This window comes from Lates calcarifer, linkage group LG2, assembly GCF_001640805.2.
Source record: "Lates calcarifer isolate ASB-BC8 linkage group LG2, TLL_Latcal_v3, whole genome shotgun sequence".
In the NCBI taxonomy this organism is placed as follows: Eukaryota; Metazoa; Chordata; class Actinopteri; family Centropomidae; genus Lates; species Lates calcarifer.
This window is the reverse complement of record NC_066834.1, coordinates 2,717,383-2,740,441: the sequence shown is the minus strand read 5'-3', so window position 1 is coordinate 2,740,441 and position 23,059 is coordinate 2,717,383. Positions and strand designations below refer to the sequence as shown.

At 41.3% G+C, this 23,059-nt stretch overlaps 1 protein-coding gene across 3 annotated transcripts in view; it reads left to right on the top strand.

Moving 5' to 3' along the window:
- syt7b (synaptotagmin VIIb) overlaps nucleotides 1-23,059 on the top strand; it is an 80,590-nt gene that overhangs the window by 37,397 nt on the left and 20,134 nt on the right. Inside the window, exons 2-7 of one of the 3 annotated variants that reach the window (XM_018686225.2) lie at nucleotides 1,652-1,755; nucleotides 8,431-8,510; nucleotides 9,304-9,438; nucleotides 12,816-13,016; nucleotides 16,940-17,287; nucleotides 20,555-20,677. In XM_018686225.2, the coding sequence (XP_018541741.1) occupies nucleotides 1,652-1,755; nucleotides 8,431-8,510; nucleotides 9,304-9,438; nucleotides 12,816-13,016; nucleotides 16,940-17,287; nucleotides 20,555-20,677 (991 nt within the window). The remainder of the gene's footprint in view (nucleotides 1-1,651; nucleotides 1,756-8,430; nucleotides 8,511-9,303; nucleotides 9,439-12,815; nucleotides 13,017-16,939; nucleotides 17,288-20,554; nucleotides 20,678-23,059) is intronic. The other 2 variants (XM_018686227.2, XM_018686226.2) reach the window with 2 other exon arrangements.

Sequence of the window (23,059 nt, the reverse complement as noted above, 5' to 3'; positions counted from 1 at the left end):
TGCTCTAAATTGACAAGAAAACACTGGTATGACTGAGGCCACTTATCTGTTAAGCATTTAAACGGTTATGAAAGCGATGTTACCGCAGCACACCCTCTGCTGCCAGACTGAAAGGCTCAGAGCAAGAAGAGGAGGGAAAAAAATCAACCCTGTGATTTTCATTGCCACCATATTCTGCCATGCCCAATCTAAAATCTGGTACCTTATCAAACAGGTGGAAAGACTTACATTTAATTTGGTGAGGCTGGTGGAAAAAGAAGCTGGTATTTTAATAATTGGAGGAATTCAAAGCAGTAAATGCAAGGACAGATTCAATGTTAGCTTGTGCCCGTCAGCCTTGCAGTTATTTTTTTTTTCTCTTTGTGAAAGAATATCAAAGAACCATGGAGAATCATTTTCTAGACCTCTCTTAATATTTACTGCATGTCATGCGCCTCAAGCAGCATATTTTTTTTTTACTTTTCTTAAAAACAAAATGAACACTTAGCACAGGCTTTTCTGTTTAAATATTGTTTGACATTTAACACAAAGTTGACAGGAGTGAGAGATAACAGGAAGAGGGAGGAGGGAGAGTGACAGGGAATAATGTGCAACAAACCAGGTAGCCTCCAAGTTAGCTTTGTTTTAATCCAACACTATTACAGCAGATGATAATAGGTTTGCTAGAAATGTTTGTATAAGGAGCTGACATCTAGTGGATTTAACTACAACAGAATTCATCATTAAATAGCTTTCTGAAGATTTGCAGAAAAGCACAAATGTGCATAATACATCTGAAGAAGATGAGGAGATGTGAGGGAAGAAGGTGGATAAGGAAGATTAAGTTGGTTTAGTTAATCCTCTTCCTCTAGTTATTGGCCTCAAGAAATGTAAAAAATGTTGAAGGTGCACAGGTGGGGATGAAAAGAGAAATTGAGGGATAAAGGCGGGAATCTGTAGTCAGATTAATTTTCCAGGTAGAGAGAGACTCAGAGGAAGATGGACTGTATTGCAGAGAAAAAGGATGTAGCAGTTATGAGCTCATTGTTTGCCGACATTGTTTTGCCAGCGTGCCACTGCATTTTGAATTGCTTGGCAGACAAGGTGGCAGACAACTGAATGAACGGCATTGTTGAGAGGCGGTAATTGAAAGAAATAGAGATGAGGAATAGAAGGCTCAGGGAGAAGTTTTCATCTGTCAAAATGGGAACAAAGTTGCTGAAGGATTTACGAGATAGAAGAGGGAAAACGGAAGCTGGTAATTGCATGGCTTCTGGCCCCATGATATTATCTCTTCCTGACATGTGCGCATCTCCTATTGATACATGCAGGGAACATGAGCATGAAGCAATTTCTGCGCCTTTATGCCCCCACCCACCCCCACTCTTGTTTCATTTCTCTCTGTGTCTTACTGATGACAGATGCCAGATGACATAGATGAATGGAGAAGGGAAGGAAAGAAGGAAGGAAGGCAGATTGCAAAGCGTTGCTCCTGATTATACCTTTATATTCCCCTAAAACTGAGAGTCTTGTCACATTTTGTACTTCAACAGTTTAAAAAGTGAACTAGACTTTAAACCTCAGGAGGGCAAGTGATTCGTTAAATGCACTAACACCCTCCTCTCTATGTGTCTCTGTCTCTCTCTTCTCTGTCTTTGTCTCTCTCCCTCAGGCTCGGTGTCTCTCAGTGTATTCCTGGTGTCTGTTGCGTTCGTAGTGTGTGCCGTTTGGCTGGTAGCTCTATGTGGCGTCTGCACCTGGTGTCAGCGTAAACTGGTAAGTTATTTTTCACACACTCCCAAAATCATTGCGACCGAGCCGATGTCCACGGTGATCCCACGACGTTTTGGGGAATTTTCTCGTGACCAAGTTTGTATTAAAAGTTTCCTGGCACAGAAATATTTCAACATGTCAACACAGCTGCACAGAATAAAGAGACTGACTGACAGTAAAAGCAGTAGATGCAGATAATCATGCAATTCTCTTAGATCTGATGCTGCTACAGTTGATTGTGTAATGTTAATCATTTTCTTTGTTGGCTGAATTCTGCTTGTGACAAAGGCAAAATTAGCATTTAATAACCCTCATTAAGTTTACATCACTTACTGTCAAGTTGTTATTTATTAATCAGGTTAAAACAAAAGATTTGAGCTCAGTTTCCTCCATGTCGTCCACACCCAAATGTTTTTGTGTAGTTTAATTACATTAAAATCTTAATGTTTGACATGATAACATATAATAATTGATACAGATAATCATTAGTTTTTATTGGTCAATAAGTAATGAATAAAACAAGTTATATGCAGCTTTAATAAGTTTCACATCTGACTGACTAGGGCTGTGTATGGTTTCTTTTTTTTCTTTTTAATATTAGTGCTGATGTGATATCTGAGTTTTTATATTGAAAGAGTTTCTCCAGTGTGAAAATGTTTTTTTTTTTTTTTTTGTTCTGATTCCTATCATTATAACTTTGGGTTTTTGACTCTTCTTTAGACAAAACAAGACATTTAGAGAAGTCAACTTGGGCTTGAGCAAATTGAGCCATATTTCACTGTTTTCTGTCAACGATTAATCAACCAATCAAGACATTAACTGTCTCCCTTATTAGCTAATAAAGAAAATATCAGTTATATGTATTCCCATACCAAAAACTGCTCTTTTTGATGCCTTACTTTGAAAAATGTGGTCAAACCTAATCTGGATTCAACAGAGGAACTGTCAAATATTAAACTGTGTTATATGAAATTAGAAAAATCAGGATCTATTAGACCAAAAAAACAAGATTAAAAGTTTCACCAAGCATTCACTGTCAGCTAAAAAAAAGCTTTCTGATGCTGTCGAATAACCAGCTCTGTGACTGGGGGGGGGGAGCAAACACCTCTCATGAAAACACATCCACAACTTTACATTGTTGTTCTTTCCTTACATGTTTCTGAACAACAGCATGGTATTGAAGATAAACTGTCCGCTGTGTGGGCAGTCAGGTTTTCTTGTGATGACGCTGTGACCTTGAATTGAATGTATACACTGATACTGTTGAATGATGTTTTCCTCTTTGTGTTCTCTGGCATCGGAGCGGCTCTATGTTTGGCCATGACTGTAAACATGATCAGAAACCTTAGTGCACTCTGTAAACATGGCTTTGTGTGCTCCGAGCTTTGTGCATCATGACTTCTTGCCTGCAGCCTCCAGTGCCGTGCTAATGATTCATATGCTAATGAGCATCACTCAGAGCTATTGGCTGCTGTTGGAGCCACTGTAATTCCTCCTATATATTCTGATCTGCTGGCGTTTCCTACACCCTGTCCTGCTCTCCTCCCTCCCTGCTTCCCTTTTGTCGCGCTCTTTCATCTCTGTCTGTCTTTCTGTTTGAGGAGAGACTGCAGCACAGCAGTTGATGAAACATACACAGGCTGAGAGTTAGCTGGGCTATTGGGAGGAAAAACAGCCAAGCTAAATGGTATAATTTTCTACATTTACAATCACTCACTAGATTTATAAAGTATGTTAAGTGCTCTTTCAAATCAAAATTGCTATCATTGCTTTAGAGTAGAAAAAAACCTGACAAACAAACCATTTCTTATCTTTGTTTACCCTCAAAGTTATCTATGTCTCTGTCTTTGTTTTTGTGTCACCCTCCTTTTCCTTTTATACCGAATGGTCTGGTTTGTATTTGTCCTTTTGTCACTTTATCTCTGTGTCCTTGTCAGAACGTCACGATTTCTTTTTCCAGGATCGTTCCTCTCTTTTCTCAGCTCTGCTGCCACTGTACTTTCTCCTTCATAGTCCTTGTCTGGATTTTATCTTGCATATCATTATCTTTTGTTTGTTTTGTGTGTCACACTCTTAAAGGTTAAATAAAAAATAGATAAACTGTGTAGTGAGAATATTCAAAGGTCAGTAATATAAACTAGTGATTATTTTCTACTTTTTTAAAAATCTGTTAATTATCTTCTGTATGAGTTGAATGTCAGAAAACAAAAATATAGTCCAAAACACAATGATTTGAAATTTGATATCATAGACTACAAAGAAAAGACACAAATCTCATCTGAGAAGTAAATGTTTGGCATTGTTGCTCAAAAAATAACTTAAACAATGACTCACTTTTTAATCACTTATGGGTCTCAGTTAAATTTCAGTTAAATAATTCCCTGAAGCCCAGTTTTGTGTGTTAAAGATATTCAGGAGGAAAGTGTGTTTAAAATATTAAAATACCTTTTTTTTGTTTTAAATAACAATTTAGAACATGTATTCACATATCCAGCAACGGGTAGTTACACAAGCACACATGTATTTTTAACAACACGAAAGAAGATATAAAACAGATAACTGCCAGTTTACAACAGCAAATACGTTAGGAAATGAGGAAATGTTGTTAGGCTAATTATTTTATCCAGGAATGTTGGCATCAGCTGTATCTGCAAAATGTTCCTTCACAATATATTCAATTTGTTTGACAGGCTGAGTTTACTTATTTACAAAAACCATGGTCTTTTCCTAACGTTAACCAAAGTGCCTCTAATGTTTCCAGGGACCAAATGGTTGTATAGAAATGTAATTTTTTGGAAACTGGACTGGTAAAGTCAGGGTTTGTGTGTTTAAGATATTCAAGTGATCACTCCTCCGATGAATCACATAAATATGAATGGTGCATTTAAAGAAAAAGATGAAGAGATGAAGCCATCAGGAGCTGGTCTCATGCCATTGGTTGTTTTATGGGAGTGGAAGGGGGAGGAGAGTGGGAGGAGGAGGGGGGAGTGAGAGGCAGAGGCAGATGCAGCCAGACAGGCGTTCAGACGGGGCAGGAGGAGAAGGTGCTGTTGAACATCCAGGTGTGTCACAAACACGATGACAGCAGGATTTAGGAGGACGCTTCAGAGGAAAGTAGACCCACCTTGCCCTGAACAGAGGATCTTCCTCCGTCCCTCCGCACCTTCTAACGTGGCGTCGTTAACTTCCTCTGCGCAGCTATGGCGCCTTCACTAATCTGGATTCTGTTTCAAACCTCCTCTATCCTCTGTTTTTCACCCACTCCTCCACTCTGTCGTCGTACTCCTGTTTCTTCCCGTCCTCCCGCTCTTGCGTTGTTTCTCACATCCTCCCACACTCTCTCAACGTTGTACCTTCTCCACCCTCTCTCTCTAGCCTCCTGAAGATTTTATGATTCTGTTTAATGATAGATGAGCTGCACTTGATAGCATATTCTTGACTGCTAAAAATCCATCCTTCTCTGAGTCTCCGAATCTGATATTATTCTACCCTGTGCACCGTCCAGTACATTATGTGTGTGTTTACAGTGGAGTGGCTTAATGTAGGTACAGATCAGGTCAGACCTCAAGTATTGCTCTAAATTGAAATTATTTGTGTTGAGCTCGACATACGAGATGTGACGTGTTAAATAATAGAGTGTATCATGGATGCATTAGAGATAGATACAGAGGCCACCTGTCTGCAGGACACTGAAAGCTGTATTCAGATAAACACTCCGCACTGTGCTTGGTCTGAAAGCCTCCAGGCTCAATGCTGCTTGAAATCGTTTATTGAGTACAAGTGTATTCATCAGAGAGTTAAAACTGAACTACAAATCTCTCAGCATTAGCCATAAACATTTCTTCTCCCTTTTTAAGAATGTATTTTGTGCAGGAGTCACACAGCATTGGCAGTTTGTTGAAACACGTAAAACAACCTGCAGCATTTTATATTTTCCTGGACAGTAATGTCTTGGCTGGTGATGAGAGAAACTACTACCTTCAAGCAACTGTTTCCTAAACTTGACCAAACCTTAACAGCAGAGGCAGTCGACCGGAAAATTCATGTCTGAGTTATTTTTGGAGAAGTCACATGGGTCATTTTGGTTGACAAGTTCTGTTTGTTTTGTCCGTTTAGGCGTGAGGAAGCTAAAAACTCGTAGTCCTCTTGGTCTACATCTGGAACCATCTGCTCTAAGGTTTTCAGACAGCTCTTCAATATTTATAAGGTTGCATTAAAAAGTATCCTTACTGCATGTAAAGTGCCTGATTCCACACAGAGCCTTTAAACAAGGTTGTACCTTCTTCTGTTCCTGTGAACGTGCTTCAGGTGTTTAACCTGATTTTTAATGTTTTCATTTTTTACTGCTTTGCCACAGAACCTTTGTAGAATCAAAATCTCATTCATATAATATGGTGTCCACTCTTACTCCTATAAGGTGTCACAGTGTCATGATTGTGTCTGTGCTTGTCGTTTTCGCTCCGGTAACTCTGCTCACCTTCATGAATAATTGGAGGAACAGGTTTTCAGTCAGCTCAGGACGCCATGATGTCAGACTGTCGGTTCAACATGACGATCATTGGTTTGAACCCGGCTGGGAGCTTTTAAATTTCTATGTTGTCTTTGTGTGTGTGTGTGTTGGCCTCTGCAGTTTCAACAGTCCAAAGACATGAAGGTCAGGTGAACAGGGACCTCTGAGCTCTCTTTAGACGTGAATGTGATTGTTTCACACACTGCAGAAGATGTGACTGCACACTGCAGGTCTTCTCCTGATGCAGTGGCTTGACCTCCCGCGGACGCTGCACTGTAAAAACAGAGCGTCCGTTAAAGTAACTCCACTATAAAAGGACGACTCGTGACTTGTAGCAGCAGCAGAACAGAAACCATGAGTAAAACCTCCAATAAAGACAGATTTTCCTCTTGTGAGGAAGGTCTTTTACCAAACAACAGTGGGTGTCAAAATTATTAGCAACTTAAAAGCTACAAATCTGTGAAATAAGAAGTTTATAAGTGCTTCTGTTGTTAATTAAAGCTTTAATATCCCTGTCACAACATTCTTCTGCGAGACTTGAAATTAACTTTTTATCACAATGTGAACAAAGTCCTTTTATCAATGTAATTTGTCATCCAGACATACTGTATGCTGGTAAAAGTCATGGTCTTGTATTTTGGAGTTTCAACTTTGAATCTTTTTTTTTTTTTTTTAATCTGCCTGGCTTGATGAGATATTTCTCACTGATAACTAATGCAGGAGTCACATGCAAAGCACAGCATATTTTGTCAAAATATAATCATATGTAATTAAAGCTAAGTCAAGTCAACGAGGAAGATAATTATCTGCAGCAACAGATGGTAGTGTAGCTGAGATCTCCAAACGGGATCAAGTCCAAAATGTTGTTTCCTTGATTATGGATAAAACTTCACTTCAAAACGTGCTATGTCTAATTTTGCTTCACAGCAGGTTGAGAAATGAAGCGAGGTCTTTTCTGTTTAGTGAGCGTTTTACGGCATATGTGCTCGTCATGTCCTTGATGTGAGGTTACGATGGAATAACATTATGTAAGATTAAAGGGTCTGCGTGACTCAGCTCAGCGTTATCACCCTCAAGAGTTCAATAAATATGGAGTTCAATAAAACGAAGGGGTCAATAACTGTAAGTACTGTATATTGCTCTGCTAAAAGCACCATCCATTAAGTGGTAAAAATTTGCAGAGAGTAAGTAAAGTAAGCTGTGTGATATATTACAATAGAAATGTGTGCGTTTTTGTTGCCTATCGAGAATTTCTTACCTTACAAATAATCCTGTTTCCTCCTAAAAGAGCGCTTTTTTTTTTTTTCACTTGTTTTTTTTTCTTCATGCATTTTTTTTACCATATCTGGGCTCTCATTGTTTCAGTCTCCTTAAGCTGGATTTATACTTGACACCAGGGTTTAATGGCAGAAGAAACCCACAGCGTAACACAAGACGGATGTATTGTACATGGTCAGACCGTGTCTTTCTCGAGTTACATTTCCAACACTAAATGCATTCTTAGATATATTCTTTTATTCACTGTGACAGGAAGCAGAGGATGTGTAGTGGAGATTGTGGATATTGTGTTTCTGTAAGGAAGAAGACCGCTGAGGTTATCTTCAGCTTACTTAATGTTCACTTCACCATCAACAGCCTACACCATTATGTGTGTAGGCTGTTTCATTGTGTGTGTGTGTAGTTCTTCTCAGCTACAGCGTAGCCCGCAACGTAGCAACAGAGCACAGGCTCTGTGGTTCTACCATAATTTTTTAACACACAGCTATAAATACAGTCTCTGCAGGTATAATAAACCATGATATGGCATCTCATCTGGGTTTAGTTTTACCTGACTTCTGGTTCTGAATTCTGATATTTATTAAAATGCCTGCGTGTGTCATGCATGTGAGAGTGAGTGTGTGTTTTTGCATCTCATTGTAGTTAAGTGGTCCCTCGTCACGTCTTGATCCTCAGAAGCCGCCTTTAGTCTTGGCATCAAACCAATTTGTTGCTCTTCCCTCCTTCATCACATCTTACAACATGTGTTGGAACCTGATGCTGGTCTAAAACCTCTATAACAAGCACTTCAGTTGCAAAACTGCTTTTGTAAACAGCGATCAAGACGCGACTCTAAGATCTGTCTCCCCTCCGTCGCTCTCTGTCTCTGTCTCCCTCTTGTCTCTTTGCAGGGGAAGAGGAATAAGCCTGGGGTGGAGGCTGCCAGCTCTCCAGATTCGGTGCGAGGTCGAGGGGAAAATAAAGCCATCAAGTAGGTGTCAGGGACGGTGTAGACGCAGGCGTATGGAAATGATCCATGATGTGGTGATAGCATCGCATTTAAACAGCCATTCCTGATTTGAAAGCTAATCTTGTAACCTGAAATGTCCACTCTGAAATGATGCCCTCGAGACAGTGTTATATGGGTGTATCTCTCATTTATCAAAGAGGCTGAATCTCACAGCCTCTTAACAACACAGTGTAGTTCTGTTTGTATAAATCAGAGGCTAAATCCAAGAGATTATTAAATTCAGAATATTCACCACTATAAGAACGTGAACTGAGCTGCTGTCTTGCATAGTTTTTATTACATTTCTACTGGGAACCTTTATTTTATGTTGTCAGTAGTGTTATTGAAGATTAGACTTGCTGAAGGTTGAATGACACAGTTTGTTTTCAATGATCTGTTGTTTTTGTTTTATACAGTTTTTCTGCTTCCTCTGTTTTATTTGTTTCTTCATCCCTGACAGAGTGGTAACACGTGCAGGTCACTTGTGTTTTATCAAGCACCAGTATTTCACTGGAACCATGTGATGAATGTAACGTTAAATTAATCTCTCATGAACAAAAGTATTCACCATCCATGTTTCAAGTTTTACAGAATACTCCTATTTATTAACACTCTCTCTCTGACCTTTAGATTTATGAGACAGTATTCTAACTTTTCTCTTTTTATATTTTACGGTTTCTCTCTGCCCACTTGTCATGTTTTGCTTCTTTATAACTGTCTTTGATTGTTTGTTTGCTCTTACCCGTTTCACCTCTCTCTGTCTCTCTGGCCACAGCGATCTAGACAGAGACTTTTGGAATAACAATGACAGCAGCAATGTGCAACAGAGGTGGAGCTCTTACCCGCCCAAGGAGTTCCTCTTAAACATGTCTCCCTATGCTCCCTACGGAGACCCTCGCCTCACGCCCAAGTGAGTCTCAGTCGTGGCTGGTAAGGGACCTCTCTATCTGGGCAGGGCTGTAGTGAACAGGGGCTTGTGTACACCCTGGAAAAAACCTCCCACAAAACTTAAATTAGACATTATTAGCAAGATAAGATTTCTTGCATGCTAAATTTATGATTTTAACAAACTCTTGGTGTTTTGTTTGCCTAAGCACCTGACATATAACACAAAAAATACTCTGAATCAAAGCCAGCAGTTGATCAATACATCCCCCTGAGCACTGCAAAGGTCACATTTAATAGTCCAAAGGGGTGGGGGGGCAGAAAGCCTCATTTTGTAACGCTGTCTGGCCACATGTCTTTTAACAGAAGTCTCCTCTCATCCCTGGTAATCCTCATGTTTTTGCATTCAGGCATGTCCACAGCGAGGTGGTGTTTAGTATGCACTGCTGGCCATGCAGCACCTGATAGAGATGTGCAGCACCATCCCTCAATATTGCTGTGATTTGTAGGACTGCCCTAATATTGACAGAAATTACAACCATTTTCCAAATGATCGCTTTTATATAGAAAGACCGTGTTTCTGTCTGACGAAATTCATACAGAATGAGTTAATATAGCCTATCTGAAAACACAAATCAGGCTTTAAATCGTCAGCTGCTTATGAGAGATGATTCCACAGAGAGTCAAAATTATGCTGGAGACCCTCCTCTGGATGTTACAGTAAAAACTCAAAGCACAGAACTATACATCAGGAAAATAACATGTTATTATCTATTATTATTACATTATTTCACAGTGTACAGGGTGTACAAGTGCAATGGTTTGATAGCCCCATTCCCTACAGCCCTGCTGGCCTCATCAGACCCTCTTTACCTCTCACCTGCAGCCCATGGGGTGTTACCATGGAGACGGGCAACCCTCAGAGAGAGCAGATCTCAGTGTTTCACCTGAGCCTTCTCCCTCTTTATACAATCCAGCCTCTCAAATCCGAGTTGTCAAATCTGCTCCTCGGGATACTGTAGCAGACTTGACTTTAACGTAAGCCATTAAGGTTTCCACAGGGGGTTGACTGTTGTTGATTTTTTAAGTGTTTTGTTTTTTATCTTTGAATGGGTTAGTTTCAAAGAATAGTTGTTTTCAGGCTGAGAGTTAGATGAGAACATCAATACCAGTCTCATATAATATGTTTCATTAAGCATGAAGCAGCCAGCGGTCGCTTACTTTAGCCTAGCGTAAACAGGGTGGGGGAAGAAAAGCCTCGCTCTGTCCAAAGGTGACAAAATCTACCTACCTGCAGCTCTGAAGCTCACTGATTTAACACCTTATATCTTGTTTGTTTAATCTGTACAAACACCACAGTGTAAAAAGGACAATTTGCTGTTTTACATGCTGGACTGTGGGAGCAATTGCCAGGCAACTAGCAGAGACTCCAGGAAGATACTGCGCCTGGACAAGAATTCGCTAATTAGTGAGTTCAAGTGGTGTTGGTAGACTGATTTTATTACCTGTTTCTAGTCTTTATGCTAAACTAAAATAATCTGCAGCTGGCTGTAGCTGGTATTAATGTTCTCATCCAACTCTGCACCAAAAAGCCAATTAACATATTTCCCAAAATGTCCGGCTGTTCCTTTAACGGGGTGGTTTCTGTTCTACTATTTTATGTTTTTTTTGTTTGTTTGTGTAGTGTCGTTATGTGTTTTCATTCCTCTCACCTCTTCCCCCACTCACTCTGTGTTATCTGCTCATTTATTGTCACTACTCCCACCATCCCCTCATAGTACTGTAAGTGCTTTAAGGCTGCCTGATAGCCCTCCTGAGTCTAGTCTACTGAGCCCTGTTCCAAAAATAGTGACACTGCATCCGTCGTGTACAGTGCAACAATTAAGCGTCTGGATGGTAAAACGTCTGTTTCATATCAACCTCCGGTCCATCGTTTAGATGCATGTCACACGTCACTGAGGCATTAAGTGAACCTGTTCGTTCTTATCCTCTCTAATTACATCTCACTTGACTCTTTCAAAACCACAGGGAGATCAGTTACTCCGTATCTGTGCAGTGATGTTGAAATTATTGTAAAGTCAGTGAGCAGCAGCAGATTGTTGTGATTGCTCTGAATTATATTATTGACATAATTATTTAGATTTGATGTTTATCATTTAATAGGCCGATGATAGTGGCATTTCTGAGACGTGTGAATCAACCGTCTCTGACTCCTTGCTGTTGAAATAATGGTGTTTTGCTAAAACAATAAAACTAGAAACGCACAGGAGAAGAGCAGAGTTTTAATCACATGTGAGAGTAGTGTGGGCAGTAGCCCGGATAGCTGGAACACATCTCATTGTTCAGTGGAGAAATCATTCATTCTACCGTCAGCCTACACTTAATGTCTAAATGTTGTTGGAGACGTTGTCCTGGTGTGCAGCTGTGTGTGTGTGGTTTGTCCTCACTCAGAGAAAGGTCCTCGCACCGACGTCGACGTTCTGTCTCTACTCGTCTCTGTGACGTCTACGTCTAGGTCGGCTGGGGTGGGCCAGGTGGAGAAATTACGGAGAGGCTGTGTTAAAATTGATTTTCCCGCTGAAAATATTTTGCAAGTTTCGTGAAACATTTCACACAAACTCATTCAGTATTTAAGTGCTGCTGTTTTCATCATGAGCTGCAGGTGAGTTTCTGTGAGATTACAGAGACATTAGTGGTTTGTTCTCATCACCTCCATCTGCAGTTAAAATCTGAAGATGATGTATGTGCATCATTACTCAGCTGTTACACTCAGTTCTCAGAGCCAGCGGGTTGGTCATCGCTGTCCCCCTGTGTGGAGTGAAATGGGGCAGACCTGCTGCATCTCTTGGCCCATTTCTCACCTTAGATGTTTCCAAAAACAGATTGTTGTCTGCAATAACAGAGAGTTCCCTATAGGTGATGCCAGTATGTCGTCGGTATTTGCATTTCCTGACTGCACTGGGCATTTCAAGTCATTTAAAAAAGTCGTTTTCAGTTAGAGAACTCATTTGGCCTTCAATATTTGTGCAGTTTTTAACAGAACTGTTGAACTTTGGAAAATATGTTTCAGTTATTTGTACAAAGAGCAAAACAATTGCGCTCTCCAGTTTACTCAAAGTGTTACACAGTAAATGTCAGCTCAGACCTCTTCACTGCTTATTTACTGACTGTCTGGCTGACCAGCAGCTTTTTGTTGTGTACTGGTCACTTGTGGCTGGACCAAGTGTCCACAAAGTGTCTCTCTCACCAGTTTTTACTAACTTTGCTCTCCGGCTCTGTACGTCTGTGCGTCTGTTTCTCGTCTGTTCATCTCTCTCTCTCTTCTTTGTATCTTCTCTTGGTCCTTTTCTTCCTGTCTGTCCGTGTTTCTTTGTCTAACATCCGCCCCACCGTTCCTCCCAGTGGGGCCGTGGATAAGGGTGGGCAGGGCGGTGCTGGACCCTCACCGGGGGCCAGCGACAGCGGGGGTGGTGCTTGCTCTGGGTCTGGGGCGGGGCCCAGTCGCAGTGACAGCGTTCGGAGCATGGTGACGGGGGGCAGCAAGGCCGGGCGCTGGCAGACGGTCCAGAGCCACATGCATGCCGGAGGCCTGCGGTTTAGCAAGTGAGTGGCGCATGGTGACGTGGGGGGCACGCATGAGGGGCTACAGTGGGCACAACAACAGCATGGAAATTAAGAAGGAGTGTGGAAACATCATGAATGCTACTGTTGCATGTACTCTCAAACATGGAGATGAATCTATTTTTGCCCGATGACGATAATGTAAAGAAAGCCTGCAGGAGAAGCCAGCTGCTCTGCAGAGTGTACCTGTGATGCATGAGTAAACCTTGAAGTCTCTTGGCTACAGAGAGCTTCCAAAGTCATAAACAAATAACATTTTTATGTCAGCTGCCAGATATCTACCAGCTGATGTCAGGACAGTCTCAGAGAAGGCGAATCCACGCAGTCATACTGTTCCTCTGCAGGCTCCAATTTACTGAAGGCTGTGACAGTTTCAAGAATTTCAAACGAAACAGATGCTCACAGAAGAGCTTCAGAAATAGCTTGTTTATTCATCGGAAGTAACGGCTCTTTAAACTCAGGGTGGGTTGTTGCATAAACAGCAGGAGAGCAGTTTTATCAGGCGAGTGATGCAAATGAAACCCTCTCCTGCAAGATGGTTGAAAGCAACGTCATTTTAACCAAAGTTCACTTTGTTTCAGCCTCTGCAAGCAGCTGAGAAGGTGCTTTGTTTTCACAATTAGGTTTGTACAACAGCCTGTCAAACTGCAGGTGGCAACCACATGGACTTTCTGTTGGTTGATCTTCAGCATGATCAGCTGATACTTTAACCATTAATGCTCTGTATTCCAATAATGTCTCATACATATAGGAATGGAAATACTAAAACAAACTCTTGATTGGTGAAAGCTGATGTTTTTTGGAAAGTAGCAGTAGCACTCTGAAGAGGCCAATAAATAATAGATACACGATCTCTGTATGAAAATCGTAGCCCAGATAATCAAACAGTCTTTTGTATTGTGTCCTTTCATTAGAGCAAAATACAGCTGAATAGATTAATTATCAAGAGTAGCCTGAGGTAAACGTCATCCCACCATTCATCCCATTGTTATCCAACTTTCTGTTTATAATACAGTGTGTCTTTGTTATGATGCAGCAGATTGATTAGAAACAAAAGAGTAAAACAGACATTAGATATTAGAAACTGCTTCTACAAATAATGAATGGATCACTTGGCATTTTCTCAAAGTTTAGAGTATGTGGCTTTTTAACTACGTGAACTATTAGACAGAATATTTGGACTCTTGATTTTCAGTTCTCCTGTTGCATTATTCTTCACTCCTGTCACTCCTCTGTTTTGCTCTCTTTCAAATCTACCTGAATTTCCATTTCTCCTCTGGAATTGGTTTCTATTTTGGGGCATTTACCGCCGCCCCTCGCTCTCTCTCCTCCGCTCTCTCTCTCTTTCACTCTTCACTCTTGTTGGTTTTTGGTTTTTTCTCGCTCTGACTGTGCCTCCTTGTTTTTCACCCTCCTCAAGTCTCCTTAATTACAAAATCACTCAAGGTTTATAGTCATCTTAATTGACTTTCAGGCAAGAAGAAATGTGAAAATAGCTCTCAAAGTCAGTAATAGGATACAGCGTACAAAGAGGGCTCATGCTCAGGGCATATGAATGACTGCTGGACCTGGGGAAGCTTTGAATTTTTCAAATGAGTTAATTCTTTGCCAAATTTATGACACTGAACAGACTGGCAAAATTTATTAGCACATGGACGGGCTCCCAGATGTCTGGCCTCATGCCACCATGAATCCAGCCAGATGTATTGATTTATCATGATGCCAGTTACGATAACATGTTTGTCGATCCTAGAAACGATTTGCAGTATAGAGCTTTCTGACTGTATCACCGGACCTTTTTATTTATCCTTCATATTTCCACTTCATACGCTCAGATGTGCAAATAACAGTAGTTTCTTTGTGTGTTGTTACACTTTCATTCATTTCGTTTCACCTCTGTGCACCGGTCCTTGTGGCACATGACAAGCCTCATGATTTCACCAGAGGAACAATTCATCATGTGGAGGAAAGCAGCCTTTCACAAGTGACCTTGTCAACACTGAAACGCATGTACCACATATTCCACTGTGAAAAACAGGTGTTGTTAGGTAAGCTATATAAAATAAATAGAATATGGATCCTTGAAGATTTTGAATATATTGAATCTCAAACAATAAACCCACATTTCACAATTCAAAAATGAAATCAATGAAGATGCACTGAGACAGCTGCAGATATATGTGCATGCAGCCATCAGTGGTTTGACGTCTCCTGCACAGTTTAACCATCACATCGGTGATAGCTGGAGGTGCAGTCAGAGCCGTAGAAAAATCATAACGCCTTGTTGTTGCTTTTGGGAGGAAAACACTGTCAAAATCAAAAGAGGGCAAAGCTGAAGAATGCTTGGTCATATTTGTGAAGAGTGTTGTCCTTGGTTTCCACTCGCTGTTAGCAGCTCACATAGAAGTTCAAAGCTCCTTGACGGGATATTTCTTGTAGAAATGCACCTTAGGAGACAGAGTTAACTTCTTTAGTTAGGTTTTTATGAACACAGCCTCATACCTTTGACTTCTCATCAAAGAACCAGATATTTTTGAATGTAGTTGCTGATCTTTTGTACTAATGATTCAACTGAGAGTTTCATCCAAGTGCTTGGAGGTTCTCCAACTATCCGTCGCCCAATGTGGAAAATAAGACTAGACTTTTACTTCTGAATTGAACTTTTACTTCTAAATGTTTAAAATATCTCCTCCCACTTCGAAAACTCTCTACTACACTTCTGCTCGACATAAATCCAGCGAACAACTTGAATAAATTAATTCACATTTAGTCAGTTAGAATATTATGCACAAATAAGTAAACATTCTCATCAAAGTCTGTCCTCAGGAAAGACTCCGATGGCGTGCAATTTGCGTGAATGTGTGTATGAGGGGCGAGCGTGCCTGCATGAGTGCATGTATGCGAGCTCTGTCTTGTATTTACTTGATCCAGCATTGCTCTGCTCTTCAGGGGGCTCGTCTCCTGGCTCTCCAGCAGAGTTAGAGCCGAGTTAATACTGAAGAGCGCAGCTACTACACAACTCAGGTCCAGGCAGTAAATCCTCCCTCACAGCATTAGCTCCAGACAGAGCTGTTTAGCACAGGCTTACAGTCATCAGGCAAGGCAGTGATTGAGGGGAGGATAAGGGGTGAAGCACTATTACATGATTGTAAGAGTAGCAGAAGGGTAATTAGAGAGCGGGCTCAAAGAACAGTGATTGGAGGTGGTGAGGAGATAGATTGATGTGAGGGTTGAGGGTGGAGAAAAGATGAATGGACAGAAGAGATGAAGTGCAGCTGAGCTCAGAAGCACAAAGGCAAAGTGAAGAGTGGGAATAGGGAAAACACAGCAGGAGCAAAAGAGGACCTTAGAGAAAGAAGGTAGAAGTAGGTCAGGGCTAATTAGCGAGAGAGGTAACGTCCAGAAACAGTTTAGCTCTGCAGCTGGAGAACAGACTCGAGTTAAGTGATGGTGCGATACTTTATCTTCAGCTTGACTTTAATTCCACTTAAGCACAGGTGAAGAATAATCAAATGTTTACACATGGCATGCCGGCCTGTTCACACACTCACACACTGTCATGCAGCAGAAGCTCAAAATTCTCCACAGCTGGTTTCATACAGATCTTTAACAGTAAGCTGAAGCTTTTTGACGACTCTCCCTCTCTCACTGATCTTCTTTGTCGTTTGTTCTCTCTCCCTTGGATATATACATTTCAATCTGTGCTGCATTTATATATGTTTTTGTGTTTTTTATCCTCCCCACCTTCCTTTTGATACCAACATGATCATGTGTAACCAGCTTTTTTTATACTTTCATCTTTTCTAAATCCTTCCTGCCCTCTCCTGTATCTCTCGTGTTGTCTCTAACTTTGATGTCTTCCTTGTATCCATCTCTTTCCTCGGTGCTCCCATGTGTCTGTTCAGTTTTGGGGACGCCTCCCTCTCGTCCGCCTCCACCCTGGAGCACATCCCGTCCTCGGCCGTGGCGCGCCCTCGGCCTCTGGTCCGGCAGCAGAGCCTCCAACAGCCCCTCACTCACCAGCCCCCTCCGGGTCCCAACGACCCCCCGGTCACCTCGCAGAGCCTGGGCCAGCTCCACACGGGCCCAGGCGGCGGGGGCCACCGCGGGGGCCCACGGGGGGTCCGGGGGAGTCCGGCTGGAGCCTCCCGGTACAGAGGAACCGGGGCAGGCCGATCGAGGTCAAATCCAGGCAGCTGGGATCACATGATGGAGCAGATCCGCAACAGAGGGCTGGACGTCAAGTCGTTCCTGTAAGTGTCATAAAGTTTTCTGCTCTGTAACATGATGCAACAGAAAAGTCTGACAGCAGACACTGAACGACCGCTGCTCTTATCGTCAGTGATACAGTGTGGATTACATCCTGACAATATATGTTGCATGGCTGACCTCATTTTTAGGTGTTCAAGTTAGTTTGGCATAAGTCCCTTATCAGACACCAGCGTACTGCAATCTAATACGACAGTCCTGCAATAAATCCTACCCTCAGTTTTTGACTGTGCATAAAGATGAACAGCTCCTTAAAAGTGAAGCCAAAACATCTTGATCAGCTTGTGTTGGCTGGCTGGTCATACACCCACCCCTCCATATTAGCAGACGGACATGGCCAAAACTAAAACCAAATCAAAGGCAGTCGTCAAATAAAGATGGTTTTTGTCCTTTCAGGTAGTTCTTATCACAGTGATGTACATTTTTCTGATACATGCTCATTGTACAGAAAAGTAGAGCTAATTTTAACCACTCTATATGTTGTTTATATAATCTTTTTTATGTACAATTCAGCCACGAAGTGGCTGGTAACTTAAACTGTGAAATAAATGGAGTAGAAATACAAAGTAGCATAAAAATGGAAATACAGAAGTGTAGTGTGAGTACTCTCTTGATAATTTATAATATAGACTGACAACAATTTGAGGAAAGTTAGAATAACAATTAACCATAACCTTAAACAAACCAGGCTTCAGAAGAAATATCCTTTCACCCTCACAATTAGCAGAGGTCATTCAAGGTTTTACGACGATTCATCCACTACTGAACAGCAGGGCTGATTGTTTTAGGTACCGAGCACAGCGAGCTCTCCTCCTCCTCCTCCTCCTCCTCCTCCTCCTCCTCCTCTACTTGACTTAAATGATAGATTACAGATGATGTGCTCTATAAAGCAGCCTCACGTAAACGCCCCCTCCTGAACATAAACACTCACAGACACGTGCAGCTGTACACTCTTGTACCTTTTGCGTGTCTTCCCATTAACAGTGTCTCCAGGCCAGTGCCCTCCCTGCCTATGTGAATCATCGTTCAAATAAAGCTGGGCACATATATAAGGAGGTGGCATCAGCGATTGTCCATGTCCTCATGAATCTCACTGGACCAAACACGTCAGTTGTTGACCCTGGGGGTGCAGAGAGGGGGGTAGCCTATTATGTGTTTGCGATCAGCAGGGGTATGAACAACCAAACGCATCAGTTCCTCCTTCCACGTGTGACCATGCCTGTCACAGAGCGCGGCAGCTGAGCCACCCTGCTTACATTTCAGATCAATAGAGCTGGTGTAGGAGCTAATGATTTCAGTGCCCTCCGCTTGGAGCGTGTGTGTCTTTCTTTTTTTGGGTCGTCTATATAAATCCATTCGCCTTATCGATGAGTCTCGTTTTGGTACTGTTTACACATCCCCAGTGGGCCGCTGTCTCTCAAGCGCTAATGTGTTCCTCTTGTTTTCGATATTGCTTCAGCAAACAGCCTCTTGTTAAGGAGGGAACGCGCGACAGAAAAGGCAAGCAGGCTGGGAAAGTAGATCAGAAGTATGAGATGTGGAGAGATGAGGGGAAGATCAGAGGAAAACTGAGGAGGGAGAAATGAAACCATTCGTGCAAAAAACGAAGACAAAGGATCCACGTTTTAATCTTCTGATTGATCACTGTTTCATATTGTTATCTGTATAGGAGTAAAAATGGAAGATCAGGTGAAATCTCTCATAATCATGTCTTAAAATTCTCAGTCAGGTAACGAACGTTACGTTCAGGGATGCAAGAAGTGATGTTGGAATTGCCCTTTAAGAAATTTCTGCTCTAAAGAAAATACATAAAGCTCGTCCTTGGATCAGTGCACCATGCTAGAGGCTGCGCTCGAACCTGGTCAAGGCAGAGAAGAAATTATTAGAAGTGAGAATTTTGTGCAATATGTGGCCAAGTGCGCGTGGGTTGTTATTTTGTGACTGTGAATTACAAGGTTAGTTGTGGGCAAATGTTCATTTGTTAAGGTTACTGCTTGCTGGACCTCTGGAATTCAAGGTGCAGCATTCTTTAGTAAGACGTAATTTAAATGACTTCAGGCATGTTTAGAGGGAGAATAACAGCTGAAAATCAATGTGATATGTTTCTTTGTTGCAGGTTTTTGTTAAGGCCACCTCAATTTTCATGGATTTACTTCGCTTTTTCTGCCATGTTTTTCTCTTTTTTTTTTCCTGCATGTCATTTCAATTGCCTCTATTTCTCTTTCTGAAACAACCCAAACCCTTGTTTTAGGCTTTTGCTTTTCTATCCTCACACATTTATTTTTCTCTGAAACAGATAACAGAAGATCCACAGAGGCAACAGTGACTCTCCACATTTCGCTCATTTTATTTAAACATATTTAATGACCATATCTGCTGCGGATAACACAAACCCCCCCTCATAAGTAACTGAATACATCCCTGTGTTTGTAAGAACTCATGCTGTTCAGTGATGCGTTATATAACCTCATATATTTTAACAATGAATTGTAAGAAAAAGCATTGCATGGATGTTTCTAAATGGTTATATATCAAAGGCTGGCCCATGATGAATATCACTTGTATAATCCCCTGTATTTTAATTAGACATGCTATGCTATTAAACAATGAATATTAGATAAATAGATGTGGCACCAAAATCATCAGCTTCTCCAGCAGAAACCGCTCATGCTAATGCTACAGCATGCAGCTGCATCAGGAAATCATAGGCACAAACTACATTAAATGAGAGCAGCTAATTAATTGGTTCACTCACTGTTTGTATAGTTGCCTCAAACATCTTTTCATAATGTACATTACTGTTAAAATCTGCACATAAGAAGTCATGTTGTGCAGTGAAATGTAAAAACTTTTCTAGGTTTGTTCTGCACATATGATAAATGAACAAAAAACTGTGTTATCCATGTTTAGAAATGTTAATGTTAAACTGACTATAAGAAAAAAACCTGCATGAAACGCACACAGAAAAGTGTTACTAAAGTATTCTCCACTCAGACCATAGCACACAGGTCTGGTTGAGATGCACTGCGATGTAAACTATGGACTGAGCATTTGTTAAAATGAAATAGTGTCCTCACAACAGTCTACCACCTCTCTCCCACTCTCTCTCTCTGTACATGAAATGAACGTGTGCTGTGTGTGTTGCTATGTTTTTGTGGCCGCTTGTTTGTGTGTGTGTTTTTTTTGTGAATGCTGGACTATTTGTCTACATACCCGTGTGGTCTTGTGATGTCTTGTTTGTCTGTGTCCAGTGAGGGGAAGATGGTTGTTCTGTCTCTAGCAATCGGGCTGGCTGAACAGGATGACTTTGCCAACCTCCCAGATCTACAGGAAGCACCAGCGAGCAAAGAAAATGAAACCACACCAGAAAAGAGGTAATGACAGAAAGAGGGAGAGGGACAACGTGATTACAGTTTAGGCACAAAAAGAAAACACGGAGCCGTTTGTCAGGATTGTTTATCTCTGTTGAGGCAGTGGTCTACACCGAGTGTGACCTTAAAGATCAACAGCTCATGATATGAATTGGTGAAGTTAATTTTCATGTTGCCCTAAAATAGCAGAAAAAATCTTAGCTTTTTATTCTGCTCAAAGGATTAAAGGGAAGTTTCTCAAAATTTTAATATACTCTCTTTGAAAATGGCGATGAATCTTTTCACAGATATTTCATATTTTAAATGTTATGAAGTATTTTATTCACATTCATACCAAAATGACTTGATAGTGTGGCTGTAGTCAGGATTTTAGAAGGACCGATGTCACGAGTCCACATTTCCCCAGGACACCACATTCCTCCTGACGCTTTCACTGTTTCTCACCCCTGCCAGAAATATTCTGATGGAAAAATACCGCCCTGTTGCCAGTAACTTAAAACCCATCATGTGTAATCTACTGTTGATTAAATTAAATGTAGACTCCTCCTCAGGCCATTCAAACCCCCACGCTCCCAGAAACAATACAGAGGACATGACCTCAGTATTTTCATTGGTAACTATGACCCTGCTCGCTTTGGTTTCTCGATCTCTAAACATTAATGTTGTGTGACTTCCAGGACTGAACGTAAGACTCTGACTCAGTCTTTTCCTGCTGTTTGTTTTCCTTTTGCTATTATTTATTGAATTTCCCCTACAGGGGATCAATAAAGTCGCATCTTATCTTATCTCTTATTATGGTTAGCTTTATGTTACCTCAAGTTTTTTATTTTTATTTTGCATGTCACCACGTTTTTCTTTACAACTTCACATTTTTCGGACCGTTTCTCCCATTTCTCCCGTCGTTCTCCACCCCCGGACCTTTGTAAGTCTGCTTGTCGGCAGCTCTCCACTGCGGGTTTGATCTTTGAATCGTGGGCACAGAAAAAAAGGGCACCCTCATTATTTAGAAATAAGGATCCTCACATGAAACACTCATCCAAAAATATGCTAACCTCTCCTCTACTAGTGATCTCACAGCAGCTGTCAGAGACTAACGCAGTCTCTCAGCTGGTGAACAAAGGACTAAACAGGTCGGACTGTTTGAGGAATAAAGTACTTAACCTACTGTTTTGACACTGTTGGGCTGAGCATAAACCTGGGTGTAGTCCTACATAACCCTGAATGCATTTTCAGTTGAGTGTTTTTTTTTTTCCTCTCAGAAATGCTGCTTTTGAATTCCATTAAATTTCTTAAAATGCACAAAGTTTTCTCCAAACCTCTCTGCAGTGCATCCAAGTGTGCCGTTCTAACTAGGTCATCTGTGAATTTGTGGTTGATGAGAAATAGCAGTCTGTCTTGGAAGAAAAGAGCACGATGAATTTGTCTTCTTTTTGATGTTATTGAAACAATTACAACCATTTTTATGCTTTCAAAAATTCAATTTAAGAATGTCTAAGGGTCAGTCAGGGGATGAGGACCAGCTTACCTCTTGTCCCCCCACCATCATCCGCTCTCCCTGTCGTCTGTGCGGAGGTCTGTCAAGCACCTAACTCTAATCACAGCCAGCCAGCGAGCCTCTACCCCGAGGGGTCGCGTGGGCCAAGTCGTCTAGTGTCCTTCCACAACTAATAACAGCTCTCCATCATCATCTCTGTCCGTCTCCCTCATCTCTCTGTCTCTGTAGTTACCCCGTAAGCTCCCCGCACCCGTCTGCTGGCTCGCTCCCGGCTGTTTTCTTGGAGCCCAGCAGACTGAGAACGATGGGACAGGATGATCCCGCCAAGAATATATGTGACAAGACAAGACGCTGTCAGACAGTGAAAGAGAGACAGAAAGAGTGGGAAACCTTTGCTCTCAGCCTTCTAGAGAAATATGCTACAAGATAAAAATAGAAACATCCATAGAGGTTTGAGATTCTCTTGGTTTATTAATGAAATCAAATACAGCTCGGAGCACAAATATCTACAAAGAACAAATCTGATAAAAAGGGAAATAATAGGATAAAAGCAAAAGCTGTGTGCACTGTGTATTGGGTCAGATCTATATTTGTTCAGACAATCCTTCTAAATATGGACAGTAAACAAACAGCACCCTTTCCTCATCCAACAGTTTAGGAAAACATTTAAAGATAATGTATGTAATATTGTCAGAAATGCAGTATAATCAGTCATAATTATGCTTTTATTAGTGTTTAATCACCTTAAACTAAGAATTGTTGTGAACACCAGAATCTCTGGTTTTAGCTCTGATTTTGTCTCCACCAGCTCCTGAGGAAAATATTTAGATGCTAGATGCTGCACCTGCTCGAATCAAGGTTGATGGAAAATTATTTTTGTGCTGTAAAAA